The 17,714-nt window shown below is 35.3% G+C and overlaps 1 protein-coding gene across 2 annotated transcripts; it reads left to right on the forward strand.

Moving 5' to 3' along the window:
- Positions 1 to 395: 395 nt before the first annotated feature.
- Positions 396 to 5,938, forward strand: LOC138852051 (uncharacterized). Of its 2 annotated transcripts, XR_011391545.1 has the most exons (4): positions 396 to 1,324; positions 1,933 to 2,058; positions 2,671 to 4,380; positions 5,612 to 5,938. XR_011391545.1 is itself a non-coding variant. In XM_070081668.1 (3 exons), the coding sequence occupies exons 1-3, from the start codon at positions 1,034 to 1,036 to the stop codon at positions 4,324 to 4,326; spliced, it is 2,073 nt and encodes a 690-aa protein (XP_069937769.1). In that variant the 5' UTR covers positions 396 to 1,033; the 3' UTR covers positions 4,327 to 5,938. The 2 variants fall into 2 exon arrangements, 1 of the variants encoding a protein (XP_069937769.1); XM_070081668.1 differs by having other exon boundaries at positions 2,671 to 5,938.
- Positions 5,939 to 17,714: the final 11,776 nt, after the last annotated feature.

Consider the following 17,714-nt stretch of genomic DNA (forward strand, 5'->3'; position numbering starts at 1 on the left):
GATGTAAGAATGGTTCTCATCAGTGATGTAAGAATGTTTCTCATCAGTGATGTAAGAATGTTTCTCATCAGTGATGTAAGAATGTTTCTCATCAGTGATGTAAGAATGTTTCTCATCAGTGATGTAAGAATGTTTCTCATCAGTGATGTAAGAATGTTTCTCATCAGTGGTGTAAGAATGTTTCTCATCAGTGATGTAAGAATGTTTCTCATCAGTGATGTAAGAATGTTTCTCATCAGTGATGTAAGAATGTTTCTCATCAGTGATGTAAGAATGTTTCTCATCAGTGATGTAAGAATGTTTCTCATCAGTGATGTAAGAATGGTTCTCATCAGTGATGTAAGAATGGTTCTCATCAGTGATGTAAGAATGTTTCTCATCAGTGATGTAAGAATGGTTCTCATCAGTGATGTAAGAATGGTTCTCATCAGTGATGTAAGAATGGTTCTCATCAGTGATGTAAGAATGGTTCTCATCAGTGATGTAAGAATGGTTCTCATCAGTGATGTAAGAATGGTTCTCATCAGTGATGTAAGAATGGTTCTCATCACTGGGGTAAGAAAACGTTATTAAATAAACAATATGGTAGGTAAAAATTAATTAAAAATAATTAAGAATATATTTTTTCTGGTGAGGTTTTGCAGTGAATATTCGTCATAATTGATAACGTTCTTGCACAGCGATAAGTCCCATTAATATAAATCACATTTTTCTTTAATTTTAAACATTAATACGTAATAACTACTGAACAATAATGCAGTATTTTGTTCATTCATGTGAGAGACACTGATCATTGTGTAGATTATCAGCATTTTATCAATGGGTTAATTAAGAAAATATATTAGAAGTCTTTCTTACCACTGACTTTAATTTATACAAATATTTACAGGTGTTCCTTCATGTACTGCAGTATGAACTTGGTCAAATTAATAATCTCCCAACAACTAGCAAAGGTGTAGATAATAATATTGTATCCACCTTAAGAGGTGGTGTTAAAGGTCTCATAGTGACCTTACAAGGTGACACTCCCTGGATGGTCCGCTGGTCACCTGGTATGTCTGTGGAGATGCTAACTGAGCTCATGGTTCAGGCTGCTGGTGCCAAGTGTACCTTGACATGCAGCTTCCTCTACCAGGCTGGAGCTCAGTCCTCCTTATGTACCAAGTGTGGCATGACTCCTGTGCATGCTGCGCTGGAAGCTGGACACTGGGACCTAGCTGAGCACATAATCAAGGACATGGGAGGTTCTCTGTATATCCCGGACAACAGTGGTCAACTACCCACAAGTGTGATGAATACAAAGCTCTGCAAGACACTTGAGAAGGTCAGTGTTGCACAAGTCTTTATTCTTCACAAATACTGTGATGATAAACTCAGTCACTTGAAAAAGTACATAATGTTCATGATTTATTCCAGGTCACGTTACAAAAAAAACTTGAACACAGGTAATAAACTTAGGTATCACCTATTAATGTACGGTAATAGATGAAAAAATATAAAAATATGTTCAAGGTTTTATGCAATGAGAGATACGTATATGTCTCTCAGTGTTCATTCATATACATTTTAGGGAAAGTTTTTTTCTTGACTGGTCATAAATAAGTTGTGTGCAGCCTTAATTGCATTGGTTTAGAAAAAAAAATAGGCAAAATATCATTATATCAAAATATATTGATATAATGAATTAAAATTAAAAAAAAATTAAAGACATTTATATTTTGACTTAAAAGTATTGTGTGAGTCAACTCTACTGTTGTGACAAAAACTCTCGGATGATTTTAAATAATCTCGAATTTTGAAAACTTGTTCAATGAATAATATATATTTTAAGATATTTGGCTATGAAAAATATTGTTTGTTTGTTCTGTTTAAATAAAGATAATAAAAATATATATAGTTTTAATGTATTTTTAACAAATTGACACTTTTCAGACCAGTTGTTTCGAAAGAAGGGAACGAGGAATGTTATGGAAGAAGAAAGAAGACGTAATGTTATGGGAGAAGCATGAAAACATAATAAGTGAAGTACATACAGAGCTCTGCCAGACACTTGAGAAGGTCAGTGTTGCACAAGTCTTTAATCTCAACAAATACTGTGATGATAAACTCAGTCACTTGAAAATATCCATAATGTTCAAGATTTATTCCAGGTCACATTACAATAAAATTCAACTCCGGTAATAAAATTTGGCATCACCTGTTACTGAAAAATAGTAGATAAAACTTTTCCAAAATATGTTCAAGGTTTTATACAAAGAGAAGTGTTTGTCTCTTAGTGTTTATATACAGTTTATTTTCATATATATTTTAAAGATAAAGTTTTTCTTGATGGTCATAAATAAGTTGTGTACAGCATTAATGACATTAGTTTGGTAAAAAGATTTAACTATAATATCATTATATCAAAATATGTACATATAAAATATTAAAATTTAATAAAAATATTTAAAAATTCTAAGAGAAATTTATTTTTTGTCTTAAGAGTATTGTGTCAAATCTACTGTAGTGAAAAAAACTCTCTGATGATTTAAAACAATCATGAATTTTAAAACTTGGTGAATCTGTAATACATATTTTAAAATGTTGATTAACATATTTATTGTTTCTTCTGTTTTACTAAATTAAAATGTATATATGTTAATGTATTTTTAACAAACTGACACTTTTCAGACCATTTATTTCAAGGAAAGACACCAACTAGAAGACTTATTGGAGAAGATGAAATCCCCCAGTGATAAACAACTGGTGCAGGAGTTTTTGAAGGTTCAGGAGCTTCTGTTCAACAAGACGAAACCTTTTACCCAAGATGAGGAAACACTGGTGTTAAATATAGGAGACCAAACACTCCTGGTGGCCTCAAGAAAGGGGCTACAACAGCTTATTTACCTCCTGGTAGAGATAGGTGGACTTGCTGTAGACACACTAGTAGATAATATTAGTGACACCACTGCTCTCCACGAGGCTGCCTCTCATGGAAAGTCTAGCTGTGTTCTTCTTCTTTTAAACCTTGGCGCCCAACCCTTGAAGCCTGACAGATATAATCAAACACCTTCCCACTTGTCTGCAATGTTCGGCCATCACAATGTTTATAAACATTTAGAAAGATATCATACTGAGAATAAACCTTCTTGCAGGGCTGGTACTTCTCCAAAAGATGTTCGCGAAAATTTCCGTCAATACATGAAAATGTACAAGAAAAACAATCAGTCTACTAACATTAAAACTGAACATATGAATAATTCATCAGAAGCTACTATGAATCTTCTCAACCAGAATGATTTAAAAGAAATAGTAGAAGACGTAGAAGAAGTAACTGTTGATTATACCAGAGGTGAAGCACTAGAAGTTAAAGATGCAGTAATGAAAGAACTTCAGAATATTATACAAAAAATTCCAGATAAAACTTACGAGGGAGATCTCATATTGCTTGGAAGTTCTGCAGATTCCACAAGGTTGTATTGCCCTGATGAGTACGATGTAAATATTGTTCTCAACAATTTTTCAAACATCGAATTTAACATTATAGAACAAACAGAGGAAGAGACCTTTGCCAGTGGACACAAATTAAGAGTGGAACCAAAACACAGTCATTTCGGCGGTAGCAAATTTGTAAACAAGTTTTATGAGTGTGTAAAGGACTGTCTCAAAAAATACACTTTGGTTAACAAAAGATTAAGTCTAGTGCCACCTGGTCTGACCAGGACACAGGTGGGTGTGGCACTGTCACTAGCTTGGCAGGGACATAAGTACCCATTGTTGTTGATTGGTGTTGACATTGTGCCAGTAGTGGCTGTGCATTGGCTCGAGAAGATAAGCAGACCTTTTCTTACACCAGACACATCAACAGTGATCCACCTCAGCAACACTGAAGATGGATCCTGGAGATGTAGCTTCGCAGCCACTGAGGTGGAGGTGTTACAACACCTGGATCATCAGGAACGCAAAGTGTTTCTCACTGCCAAGAGTCTCCTCTCTTGCATGAAGGCAGAACCTTGGATGCCCAGTGATGTAAAGATTAAATATTGCTGGTGGGACTCCCGTTATTGGAAAATCCCAATTCCAGCTGGATTTTGCCTTAAAAATTCATTCTTAAGGTTTCTAGAGAAGAAGCGAAATAACGAGGAAGAGTATCAAGGAAAAGACTTATTGACATTGGTGAAGTGTGTTTTCCAAGAAATGTGTCAGGAGATAGTTGATCCAACAACTGGTGCTCATAGTCTTGTTCCAGCCAAAGTTAATGCTTACTTTGGTGGAGACTGTGAAAAACCCAAGATCGGTGAAGGCGCTCCGGAAATTGTTAGGCATATGGAGAAGAAAATTCAATAATCCTGAAAAACAAAAGACGGATACCAGGGATTCTGAAAGGGTTTCCTTAATAAGGTAAATCACCATCATCTGCTATACTTATTAAATTAATTTCATGAGAGACAAAAAATAATGGTTATCTAAGTAAGAATATTTTCAGATAAAAATTACTGCAGAATTCAAGATCCTTTTCAAAAGCAAATGTTTGCGAATGCATAGTTACAGGAAACTAATATTACTATTATTGTTTCATTATTATTAAATAATTGTATTATTATTGATGGTTAATTATTGTTAATTCTAATTTTTGAGAAGCAATAAACATAAGTGAAAAATTAGGACATACTAAATTTGCTGTCAACAAATTTTGCTGAGAAAAATAAAAAAAATTTGAGTGACAAGTAGGGAAACCCTAGAGAATGAATGAATTTGACTGTTCAGAACAGAAGAAGAGAGCTTTTAGATAGCGAGATAGATGCATCAGGAAGATGGAGGGAATTTTGTGTAGAACATAAATGTTGATGAAGACTGAAGCTGTGATTTCATGCATTGACCAGGAAATAATAAGATCTTTGGAGAGTTAGGAAGAGCCAGATGTGAGTGTTGGTAAAATGCTTGAGACTTTTGGTAAAATTAAAGGTGGTAGATAAGCTGGTATTGATGAGAACAAGACAAAAATGTTAAAGAAGGTAGGGATATAGTTTTGCAGGGGTTGGTGCTTTTATTTATTAAATGTGTGAAAGAAAGGAAGGCACCTAGGGACTGACAGAGAGTGTCCATAGTTCCTTTGTATAAAACAAAAGGAAACAAAAGAGAGGATAAGAATTATTGGAGAATAAGTCTGAGGAGTATATCTGGTAAGATGTTTGATAAAGGTATTATTGAATGAATTAATGATAAAACGGAGAGCAAGATCGCAGATGTACAGGGTAGTGGATGTGTAGACCAAGTGTTTACATTGTAACTTATCATTATTTAGATAACGGAAAAGATGTTCTCGTTGCAATTACGGACATGAAAATGATAGGGTGGATAAGGAAGCAAAGAGGCACCTGCTGCAAGTGTATAGAATAGGTGGTAGGTTACTGAAAGTAACAAAGGGATAGTGAAGCCCAGGTTAGGATATGCAGGAGAGAAAGAGAGATAAATTATTTCCCAGTAAAAGCATAGTTTAGTATATTTATAGATGGGTTATAAATGAAAGAAGGGATGTTTGGGAGAAGTGTGGGATTGGATGATAAAGAATCTAACACAAAATAGGAGTTGAAACTGTTGTTTTATGCTAATGACATTGATGACACTTCAGATATTTGGGAGTGGACTCGTCAACATGTGGGTGTATGAAAGACGAGTAGAGCCACATACTGGAAGAAGGGAAACAGGTGCGTGGTGCACTGAGATGTCTATGTAGACCAAGAACATTATCAATGGAGCAAAAAGGGAAATGTGAAAGAGTGAAAGACTATGAGAACATCCTCCCTCCATTGTTGCTGATATTATATATTGATGATGTAATTAAAGAAATTGTCTGTATGGAAATGGAATTTGGGAACAATTTTTTTAGAATAAATTAAACTGTGTTTGTAATGTTATTTTTCTTCTACTTGATTACAATAAACATTTACAAAAATTATTTAATTGTTTTACAAAAAAATTAGTTATTTAATGTTTCAAATTAACAACAATAAATTAAAATATATGTATTTTTTAACACAATTGTTTCTCACTGAAGCAAAGTGACTCAAAAAAAGAAATAATTTTATCATCACTCACTCCATCACTGTCTTGCCAGAGGTCTGGCAATAATATAGTTCAATATATGGCATTTCATGAAAATTATTGACCTAATAATGTGAGTAATATTTGTTAGAACGAACATATAAAGGCTCAGAGTGAGCCTTTATATACCTTCTGTGTCCATATACTGTTTGTATCGGCTTGACAAAGCTCCTGGAGAGCGAAACGTTGCCACAATAAAATGTCACATTAGTTTATCTTGTGTCCTTTTACTTTACATATTGTAGGTAATTCTACCAACTTTATTACAATAGTTTGAATATTTAGGTCATTTCGAGAAAAATAACTGATGAACAATAAAGATTTGGAAATGAATCTGTAAATATTCTGTGCAAAATTTACTTATGATTTTTAGAAATTTTAATTAAAATTATTTACTTATGCTTTTCAGAAATTTTATTAAAAATAATTTTGATACACTATTGTTTTTTTTGTTCCAAAAATATTGCTTTATGACTTGCAACTCTGGATTACTAATAAAACTTTTAGTTTAGTACTTTTGTCATTAATAATTTTGTCTCTTGAAATTATTCGAAATTTTTGGTTGTTATCCATTAATAATAGTGGTCATAATGGTGTACGTCTTGGTAATGGGTTGTTATCCATTAATAATAGTGGTCATAATGGTGTACGTCTTGGTAATGGGTTGTTATCCATTAATAATAGTGGTCATAATGGTGTACGTCTTGGTAATGGGTTGTTATCCATTAATAATAGTGGTCATAATGGTGTACGTCTTGGTAATGGGTTGTTATCCATTAATAATAGTGGTCATAATGGTGTACGTCTTGGTAATGGGTTGTTATCCACCAATAATAGTGGTCATAATGGCGTACGTCTTGGTAATGGGTTGTTATCCACTAATAATAGTGGTCATAATGGTGTACGTCTTGGTAATGGGTTGTTATCCACTAATAATAGTGGTCATAATGGTGTACGTCTTGGTAATGGCTTGTTATCCATTAATAATAGTGGTCATAATGGTGTATGTCTTGGTAATGGGTTCTTATCCATTAATATTAGTGGTCATAATGGTGTACGTCTTGGTAATGGCTTGTTATCCACTAATAATAGTGGTCATAATGGTGTATGTCTTGGTAAAGGCTTGTTATCCACTAATAATAGTGGTCATAATGGTGTACGTCTTGGTAATGGGTTGTTGTACATTAATTATAGTGGTCATAATAGTGTTCATCTTGGTAATGGGTTGTTATCCATTAATAATATTTGTCATTATGGTGTAAGTCTTGGTAATGGGTTGTTATCCATTAGTAATAGTGGTCATAATGGTGTACGTCTTGGTAATGGGTTGTTATCCATTAATAATAGTGGTCATAATGTTGTACGTCTTGGTAATGGGTTAATGTTCAAAGTTAACGTCACTTTATTAATGTTAGTTATTTAAATAATTGATTAATAACAACTCTGTATTGTTTTATCTTTCACTTGTAAAACTTGAATATTATTTTTCCTCTTCCAGATTTTCAATAATATATTCTGCATTATTTTCTTTAATAATTTGAATATAATAAATCTAGAATAAGTTGCTAGAAAAACATGAACCAACAAGAGGTATAATTAAGTAGTTGTTACTAACACTTAAGTAGTTGTTACTAACACTTAATTAAGTAGTTGTTACTAACACTTAAGTAGTTGTTACTAACACTTAATAGTTGTTACTAACACTTAATTAAGTAGTTGTTACTAACACTTAAATAGTTGTTATTAACACTTAAGTAGTTATTACTAACACTTAAATAGTTCTTACTAACACTTAAGTAGTTGTTACTAACACTTAATTAGTTGTTAAGTATTTGTTACTAACACTTAAATATTTGTTACTAACACTTAAGTAGTTGTTACTAACCCTTAAGTAGTTGTTACTAACACTTAAATAGTTCTTACTAACACTTAAGTAGTTGTTACTAACACTTAATTAGTTGTTAAGTAGTTGTTACTAACACTTAAATATTTGTTACTAACACTTAAGTAGTTGTTACTAACCCTTAAGTAGTTGTTACTAACACTTAGGAAGCTGTTGCTAACACTTAAATAGTTGTTACTAACACATAAGTAGTTGTTGCTAACACTTAAGTAGTTGTTACTTACACTTAAGTAGTTGTTACTAACACTTCAATAGTTGTTACTAACACTTAAGTAGTTGTTACTAACACTTAGGTGTTTGTTACTAACATAAGTAGTTGCGACTAACACTTAAGTAGGCGTCACTAACATTTAAGTAGGTGACACTAACACTTAAGTAGGTGTAACTAACACTTAAGTTTACATTATATTTGTGTAAACATTTAGTTTCTGGTTTATTATTTCGGTTATGTTTATTTTATGTAATATTTAGTGTTTGTTTATACTGGAATGTTTATGTAATATTTAGTGTTTGTTTATACTGGAATGTTTATGTAATATTTAGTGTTTGTTTATACTGGAATGTTTATGTAATATTTAGTGTTTGTTTATACTGGAATGTTTATGTAATATTTAGTGTTTGTTTATACTGGAATGTTTATGTAATATTTAGTGTTTGTTTATACTGGAATGTTTATGTAATATTTAGTGTTTGTTTATACTGGAATGTTTATGTAATATTTAGTGTTTGTTTATACTGGAATGTTTATGTAATATTTAGTGTTTGTTTATACTGGAATGTTTATGTAATATTTAGTTTGTTTATACTGGAATGTTTATGTAATAATTAGTGTTTTTTTATTCAGGAATGTTTCTGTAATGTTTAGTGTTTATTTATACTGAATCTTTATGGTGTAATAAACCTTTTATTGATTGATTTAGTAATTTATGTAAGACAAATTACCTTCACAAAGCTAAACTGAACTGTTCAAGCTATAATACCTTCCACAAGCTATAATACCTTCCACAAGCTATAATACCTTCCACAAGATATAACACCTTCCACAAGTTATAATACCTTCCACAAGCTATAATACCTTCCACAAGCTATAATACCTTCCACAAGCTATAATACCTTCCACAAGCTATAATACCTTCCACAAGCTATAATACCTTCCACAAGCTATAACACCTTCCACAAGCTATAATACCTTCCACAAGCGATAACACCTTCCACAAGCTATAATACCTTCCACAAGCTATAATACCTTCCACAAGCTATAACACCTTCCACAATTTATAATACCTTCCACAAGATATAATACCATACAAAAGATATAATACCTTCCACAAGCTATAATACCTTCCACAAGATATAATACCTTCCACAAGATACAAATCCTTCCACAAGCTATAATAACTTCCACAAACTATAACACCTTCCACAAGCTATAATACCTTCCACAAGATATAATACCTTCCACAAGATATAACACCTTCCAAAAGTTATAATACCTTCCACAAGCTATAATACCTTCCACAAGTTATAATACCTTCCACAAGCTATAACACCTTCCACAAGCTATAATACCTTCCACAAGCTATAACACCTTCCACAAGCTATAATACCTTCCATAAGCTATAATACCTTCCACAAGCTATAACAACTTGCACAAGTTATAATACCTTCCACAAGATATAATACCTTCCACAAGCTATAATACCTTCCATAAGCTATAATACCTTCCACAAGCTATAACAACTTGCACAAGTTATAATACCTTCCACAAGCTATAACACCTTCCACAAGCTATAATACCTTCCATAAGCTATAATACCTTCCACAAACTATAACACCTTCCACAAGCTATAATACCTTCCACAACTATAATATCTTCCACAAGATATAATACCTTCCACAAACTATAATACCTTCCACAAGCTATAATACCTTCCACAACTATAATATCTTCCACAAGATATAATACCTTCCACAAACTATAATACCTTCCACAAGCTATAATACCTTCCACAACTATAATATCTTCCACAAGATATAATACCTTCCACAAGCTATAAGACCTTCCACAAGCTATAATACCTTCCCCAAGATATAATACCTTCCACAAGCTATAATACCTTCCACAAGATATGATACCTTCCACAAGCTATAATGTCTTCCACAAGATATAATACCTTCCACAAGATATAATACCTTCCACAAGCTATAATACCTTCCACAAGCTATAATACCTTCCACAAGCTATAATACCTTCCACAAGATATAATACCTTCCACAAGCTATAATACCTTCCACAAGATATAATACCTTCCACAAGCTATAATACCTTCCACAACTATAATATCTTCCACAAGATATAATACCTTCCACAAGCTATAATACCTTCCACAAGCTATAAGACCTTCCACAACTATAATATCTTCCACAAGATATAATACCTTCCACAAGCTATAAGACCTTCCACAAGCTATAATACCTTCCACAAGATATAATACCTTCGACAAGATATAATACCTTCCACAAGCTATAATACCTTCCACAAGATATAATACCTTCCACAAGATATAATACCTTCCACAAGCTATAATACCTTCCACAAGCTATAATACCTTCCACAACTATAATATCTTCCACAAGATATAATACCTTCCACAAGCTATAATACCTTCCACAAGCTATAATACCTTCCACAAGATATAATACCTTCCACAAGCTATAATACCTTCCACAAGCTATAATACCTTCCACAAGATATAAAACCTTCCACAAGATATAATACCTTCCATAAGCTATAATACCTTCCAAAAGATACATTACCTTCCACAAGCTATAATACCTTCCACAAGCTATAATACATTCCACAAGATATAATACCCTCCAAAAGCTACAATACCTTCCACAAGCTATAATACCTTCCTCAGGATACAATACCTTCCACAAGCTATAATACCTTCCACAAGCTATAATACCATCCACAAGCTACAATACCTTCCACAAGCTACAATACCTTCCACAAGCTATAATACCTTCCTCAGGACACAATACCTTCCACAAGCTATAATACCTTCCACAAGCTATAATACCTTCCACAAGCTGCAATACCTTCCACAAGCTACAATACCTTCCACAAGCTACAATACCTTCCACAAGCTACAATACCTTCCACAAGCTATAATACCTTCCTCAGGATACAATACCTTCCACAAGATATAATACCTTCCTCAAGCTATAATACCTTCCACAAGCTACAATACCTTCCACAAGCTACAATACCTTCCACAAGCTATAATACCTTCCACAAGCTACAATGCCTTCCTCAAGATATAATACCTTCCACAAGCTATAATACCTTCCACAAGCTACAATACCTTCCACAAGATATAATACCTTCCACAAGCTATAATACCTTCCTCAGGATACAATACCTTCCACAAGATATAATACCTTCCACAAGCTATAATACCTTCCACAAGCTACAATACCTTCCTCAAGATATAATACCTTCCACAAGCTATAATACCTTACAAATGATATAAAGCCTTCAACAAACTATAATACCTTCCACACGTTATATTACCATCCACAAGCTATAATACCTCCACAAGCTGTAATACCTTCCACTAAGTATATTAGCTTCCACAAACTATAATACTTTCCACAAGCTATAATACCTTCCACAAGATATAACACCTTCGAAAAGATATAATACCTTCCACAAGCTATAATACCTTCCACAAGATATAACACCTTCCAAAAGATATAATACCTTCCACAAGCTATAATTCCTTCCACAAGCTATAATACCTTCCACAAGCTATAATACCTTCCAAAAGATATAATACCTTCCTCAAGCTATAATACCTTCCACTAGTTATTAGACCTCCCCCAAGCTATAATACATTCCACAAGCTATAATACCTTCCACAAGCTATAATACCTTTCACAAGTTATAATACCTACAACAAGAAATAATACCATCCACAAGATATAATACCATCCACAAGATATAATAGCATCCACAAGATATAATACCATCCACAAGATATAATACCATCCACAAGATATAATACCTTCCACAAGCAATAATACCATTCACAAGTTGTAATACCTTCCACAAGCTATAATACCTTTCACAAGTTATAATACCTACAACAAGATATAATACCTTCCACAAGATATAATACCATCCACAAGATATAATACCTTCCACAAGATTTAATACCTTCTACAAGTTATAATACCTTCTACAAGTTATAATACCTTCCACAAGAAATAATACCTTTTGCAAGCTATTATACCTTGAACAAGATGTAATACCTTCCCCTAGCCATAATACCTTCCACAAGTTATAATACCTTCCACAAGCTATAATATCTTCTACAGGATATAATAACTTTAACAAATTAAATTAACACCAAGTTATAATCCCTTCAATAACCAATATTTAATTTTCAAGCTATAGTGCATTTCACAAGCTATAGGACATTTCACAAGCTATAGTGCATTTCACAAGCTATAGTACCTTTCTCAACCTATAGTACTTTTAATATAAATATATCCATCTACAAATTATGGCATATTCCACATACTGATTCACTTTCAGCAAGCTATAATACGTTGAACAACCTATAATATGTTGAACAATCTATAATATGTTGAACAAGCTATAATATATAGAACAAGCTGTGTTATTTTGAACAAGCTCTGATTTGTTGAACAAGCTATAATATGTTAAACAAACTATAATATGTTGGAAAAGCTATAATATGTTGAACAAGCTATAATATGTTGAGCAAGCTATAATATGTTGAACAAGCTGTAATATGTTAAACAAGGTACATGTTGGATTAGCTATAATTTTTTAACAAGCTCTTATATGTTGAACAAACTATAATATGTTGAACAAGCTATAATATGTTGAACTAGCTATAATGTGTGATAAGGATATGTGTGAAATCATCAATACCTACTTCCTCTCAGTTTTCACCCAGGAAAATATTAACGATATTCCTGAAATAATAGATTATGTAGAACAGGATAATAAACTACGCACGATTGCAGTAACTAGTGACATGGTCCTCAGACAAATAGAGAAACTAAAACCTAACAAATCCCCAGGCCCTGATGAACTGTTTGCAAGGGTGTTAAAGGAATGTAAAGAGGAACTTAGCATACATTTGGCTAATCTTTTTAACACATCACTACAAACTGGCATAGTGCCTGATAAGTGGAAAATGGCAAATGTAATACCTATTTACAAGGCAGGTGACAGGTCCTTGGCTTCGAACTATATAGACCAATAAGCCTTACCTCCATAGTGGGAAAATATATGGAATCAATAATTGCCGAAACAATTCGTAGCCATCTTGACAGGCACAGATTGATTAATGATTCTCAACACGGTTTTACAAAGGGGCGTTCCTTTCTTACGAGTTTACTAACTTTTTTTACTAAGATGTTTAGGAGGTAGATCATGGTAATGAATATGATATTATGTACATGGACTTCAGTAAGGCTTTCAATAGAGTTCCACACCAGAGGCTATTGAGGAAAGTTAAGGCACACAGAATAGGAGGAGAAATTTTTTCCTGGGTAGAGGCATGGCTGACAAATAGACAGCAGAGAGTTTGCATAAATGGGGAGAAATCAAAATGGGGGCACGTCACAAGCGGTGTTCCTCAGGGGTCAGTGTTGAGCCAGTTGTTGTTCACAATTTACATAAACGACATAGATGATGGAATAAATAGCGACATAAGCAAATTTGCTGATGACACAAAAATAGGCCGTCCAACTCATTCTAACGAGAACATTAGAGCACTCCATGATGATTTGAATAGACTGACGCAATGATCGGAGAAGTGGCAGATGCAGTTTAATATTGACAAATGCAAGGTTCTAAATGTTGGACAGTTAAATAACCATGACACATATAAACTAAATAATGTAGATATTAATACTACCGATTGCGAAAAGGATTTAGGAGTCCTGGTTAGCAGTAACCTAAAACCAAGACAACAGTGCATTAGTGTTCGCAATAAAGCTAACAGAATTCTTGGCTTTATATCCAGAAGTATAAATAATAGAAGTCCTCAGGTTGTTCTTCAACTCTAATATCCTTGGTTAGGCCTCATTTTAACTATGCTTATCAGTTCTGGTCACCGTATTACAGAATGAATATATATGCTATGGAAAATGAAGAAAGGAGGAAGACAAAGATGATCCCATGTATCAGAAATCTTCCCTATGAGGATAGACTGAGGGCCCTGAATCTGCACTCTCTCGAAAGGCGTAGAATTAGGGGGGATATGATCGAGGTGTATAAATGGAAAACAGGAATAAATAAAGGGAATGTAAATAGTTTGCTGAAAATTTCCAGCCAAGACAGGACTCACAGCAATGGTTTCAAGTTGGAAAAATTCAGATTCAGGAAGGATATAGGAAAGTACTGGTTTGGTAATAGAGTTGTGGATCAGTGGAACAAGCTCCCGAGTACAGTTATTGAGGCTAAAACGTTGTGTAGTTTTAAAAATATGTTAGATAAATACATGAGTGGGTGTGGGTGGGTGTGAGTTGGACCTGACTAGCTTTTGCTGCTGGGTCTGGTACAGTGCTCCATCCTTAAGTGGGGAAGACCAGACTGGGTGGGTCATTGGGATAATCCGAGGAGTGGGTCATTGGTCTAATACGGGGGGGGACATGGACCTGCTCTGCATGGGTCAGTAGGCCTGTTGCAGTGTTCCTTCTTTCTTATGTTCTTATGATTAAATGACAAAAAGGCACAATACCGTGACTGGAACGATACACAAATAACCTGCACATAAAAGAGAGAAGCTTACGACGACGTTTCGGTCCGACTTGGACCAATGACAAAGTCACACTAGTGTGACTTTGTCAATGGTCCAAGTCGGACCGAAAGGATTTATGATTAATCAGTTATCTGCCGCTTTATGAAATAGGTGTCTAGAAAGCAACAATAGTGACATCTAGGATAACACTAGTATAGAAAATTGCTTTAACTCTGTCTGTATTAACTGAAAGAGCTAGAAACTCTGATACTAATAAAACAAATTACAAAAGGAACACAGAGACAAAAGAGAAGAAGCTCTCCCAGCAACACAGTCAAAATAGAAAGAAGTACGCAGAAGAGGTGAAAATTAGACACATGTACAACATCTGGGTATCTTTATTGCTGACGTTTCGCCATCCAGTAGTTTTATCAATTCAAATTTGTATTGATAACCCCACTGAATAGCGAAACGTCTAAAATGAAGATACCCAGATGTTGCACATGTGTCTAATTTTCATATTGGTGGTACTGTATACCATTCATGTACAACCTGGTAGAAGATAAACTAGACTGAAATATTCAGAAACCAACTGAACGTTCATAGCTCAGTCCTACAGATGGCAGGTGAGGAAAACAACAACGTTGCCAGAGAAACTTGAAGAAAAAGATTAAAGCCCATCAGAGACTTTTTCCTCACATAATCCAACACCAAAACTTAAATTCTGGAGTTAAAGTAATAGCTATGATAAGTCTATTCGAAAACATCTTAAACCAAAAGTCATTCACCAAAACAAATAAAACCAATCAAAAATGAGATTACTGGACCGAAAAAGTGCTGTCATACACCTGCGAGGGCAATATATAGCACCAAGTAGCGCAAAGTGTTGTCATACACCCGCGAGGGCAATATATAGCACCAAGTAGCGCAAAGTGCTGTCATACACCTGCGAGGGCAATATATAGCACCAAGTAGCGCCAAGTGTTGTCATACACCCGCGAGGGCAATATATAGCACCAAGTAGCACAAAGTGTTGTCATACACTAGCGAGGGCAATATATAGCACCAAGTAGCACAAAGTGTTGTCATACACCTGCGAGGGCAATATATAGCACCAAGTAGCGCCAAGTGTTGTCATACACCCGCGAGGGCAATATATAGCACCAAGTAGCACAAAGTGTTGTCATACACCCGCGAGGGCAATATATAGCACCAAGTAGCACAAAGTGTTGTCATACACCCGCGAGGGCAATATATAGCACAAAGTAGCACAAAGTGTTGTCATACACCCACGAGGGCAATATATAGCACCAAGTAGCACAAAGTGTTGTCATACACTAGCGAGGGCAATATATAGCACCAAGTAGCACAAAGTGTTGTCATACACTAGCGAGGGCAATATATAGCACCAATTAGCACAAAGCACCAATTAGCACAAAGTGTTGTCATACACCCGCGAGGGCAATATATAGCACCAAGTAGCGCCAAGTGTTGTCATACACCGGCGAGGGCAATATATAGCACCAAGTAGCACAAAGTGTTGTCATACACCCGCGAGGGCAATATATAGCACCAAGTAGCGCAAAGTGTTGTCATACACCTGCGAGGGCAATATATAGCACCAAGTAGCACAAAGTGTTGTCATACACCCGCGAGGGCAATGTATAGCACCAAGTAGCACCAAGTGTTGTCATACACCCGCGAGGGCAATGTATAGCACCAAGTAGTGCAAAGTGTTGTCATACACCCGTGAGGGAAATACATAGCACCAAGTAGCACAAAGTGTTGTCATACACCCGTGAGGGCAATGTATAGCACCAAGTAGCACAAAGTGTTGTCATACACCCGCGAGGGCAATATATAGCACCAAGTAGCACAAAGTGTTGTCATACACCCGCGAGGGCAATATATAGCACCAAGTAGCACCAAGTGTTGTCATACACACGCGAGGGCAATGTATAGCACCAAGTAGCACAAAGTGTTGTCATACACCCGCGAGGGCAATATATAGCACCAAGTAGCACAAAGTGTTGTCATACACCCGTGAGGGCAATGTATAGCACCAAGTAGCACAAAGTGTTGTCATACACCCGCGAGGGCAATATATAGCACCAAGTAGCACAAAGTGTTGTCATACACCCGCAAGGGCAATATATAGCACCAAGTAGCACCAAGTGTTGTCATACACCCGCGAGGGCAATATATAGCACCAAGTAGCACAAAGTGTTGTCATACACCCGCGAGGGCAATATATAGCACCAAGTAGCACAAAGTGTTGTCATACACCAGCGAGGGCAATATATAGCACCAAGTAGCACAAAGTGTTGTCATACACCTGCGAGGGCAATATATAGCACCAAGTAGCACAAAGTGTTGTCATACACCCGCGAGGGCAATATATAGCACCAAGTAGCACAAAGTGTTGTCATACACCAGCGAGGGCAATATATAGCACCAAGTAGCACAAAGTGTTGTCATACACCCGCGAGGGCAATATATAGCACCAAGTAGCACAAAGTGTTGTCATACACCAGCGAGGGCAATATATAGCACCAAGTAGCACCAAGTGTTGTCATACACCTGCGAGGGCAATATATAGCACCAAGTAGCACAAAGTGTTGTCATACACCAGCGAGGGCAATATATAGCACCAAGTAGCACAAAGTGTTGTCATACACCCACGAGGGCAATATATAGCACCAAGTAGCACAAAGTGTTGTCATACACCCGCGAGGGCAATATATAGCACCAAGTAGCACAAAGTGTTGTCATACACCCGCGAGGGCAATATATAGCACAAAGTAGCACAAAGTGTTGTCATACACCAGCGAATGCAATATATAGCACCAAGTAGCACAAAGTGTTGTCATACACCCGCGAGGGCAATATATAGCACCAAGTAGCACAAAGTGTTGTCATACACTAGCGAGGGCAATATATGG

Source organism: Cherax quadricarinatus, unplaced genomic scaffold (genome assembly GCF_038502225.1).
Source record: "Cherax quadricarinatus isolate ZL_2023a unplaced genomic scaffold, ASM3850222v1 Contig3574, whole genome shotgun sequence".
In the NCBI taxonomy this organism is placed as follows: Eukaryota; Metazoa; Arthropoda; class Malacostraca; order Decapoda; family Parastacidae; genus Cherax; species Cherax quadricarinatus.

What these genes read in the sequence shown, in the direction of transcription:
- LOC138852051 (XM_070081668.1), top strand. Translation starts at nt 1,034, where the DNA reads ATGGTCCGCTGGTCACCTGGTATGTCTGTGGAGATGCTAACTGAGCTC. An exon ending in TCTGCAAGACACTTGAGAAG is followed by an intron (nt 1,325 to 1,932) that starts GTCAGTGTTGCA and finishes GACACTTTTCAG; the next exon opens with ACCAGTTGTTTCGAAAGAAG. An exon ending in TCTGCCAGACACTTGAGAAG is followed by an intron (nt 2,059 to 2,670) that starts GTCAGTGTTGCA and finishes GACACTTTTCAG; the next exon opens with ACCATTTATTTCAAGGAAAG.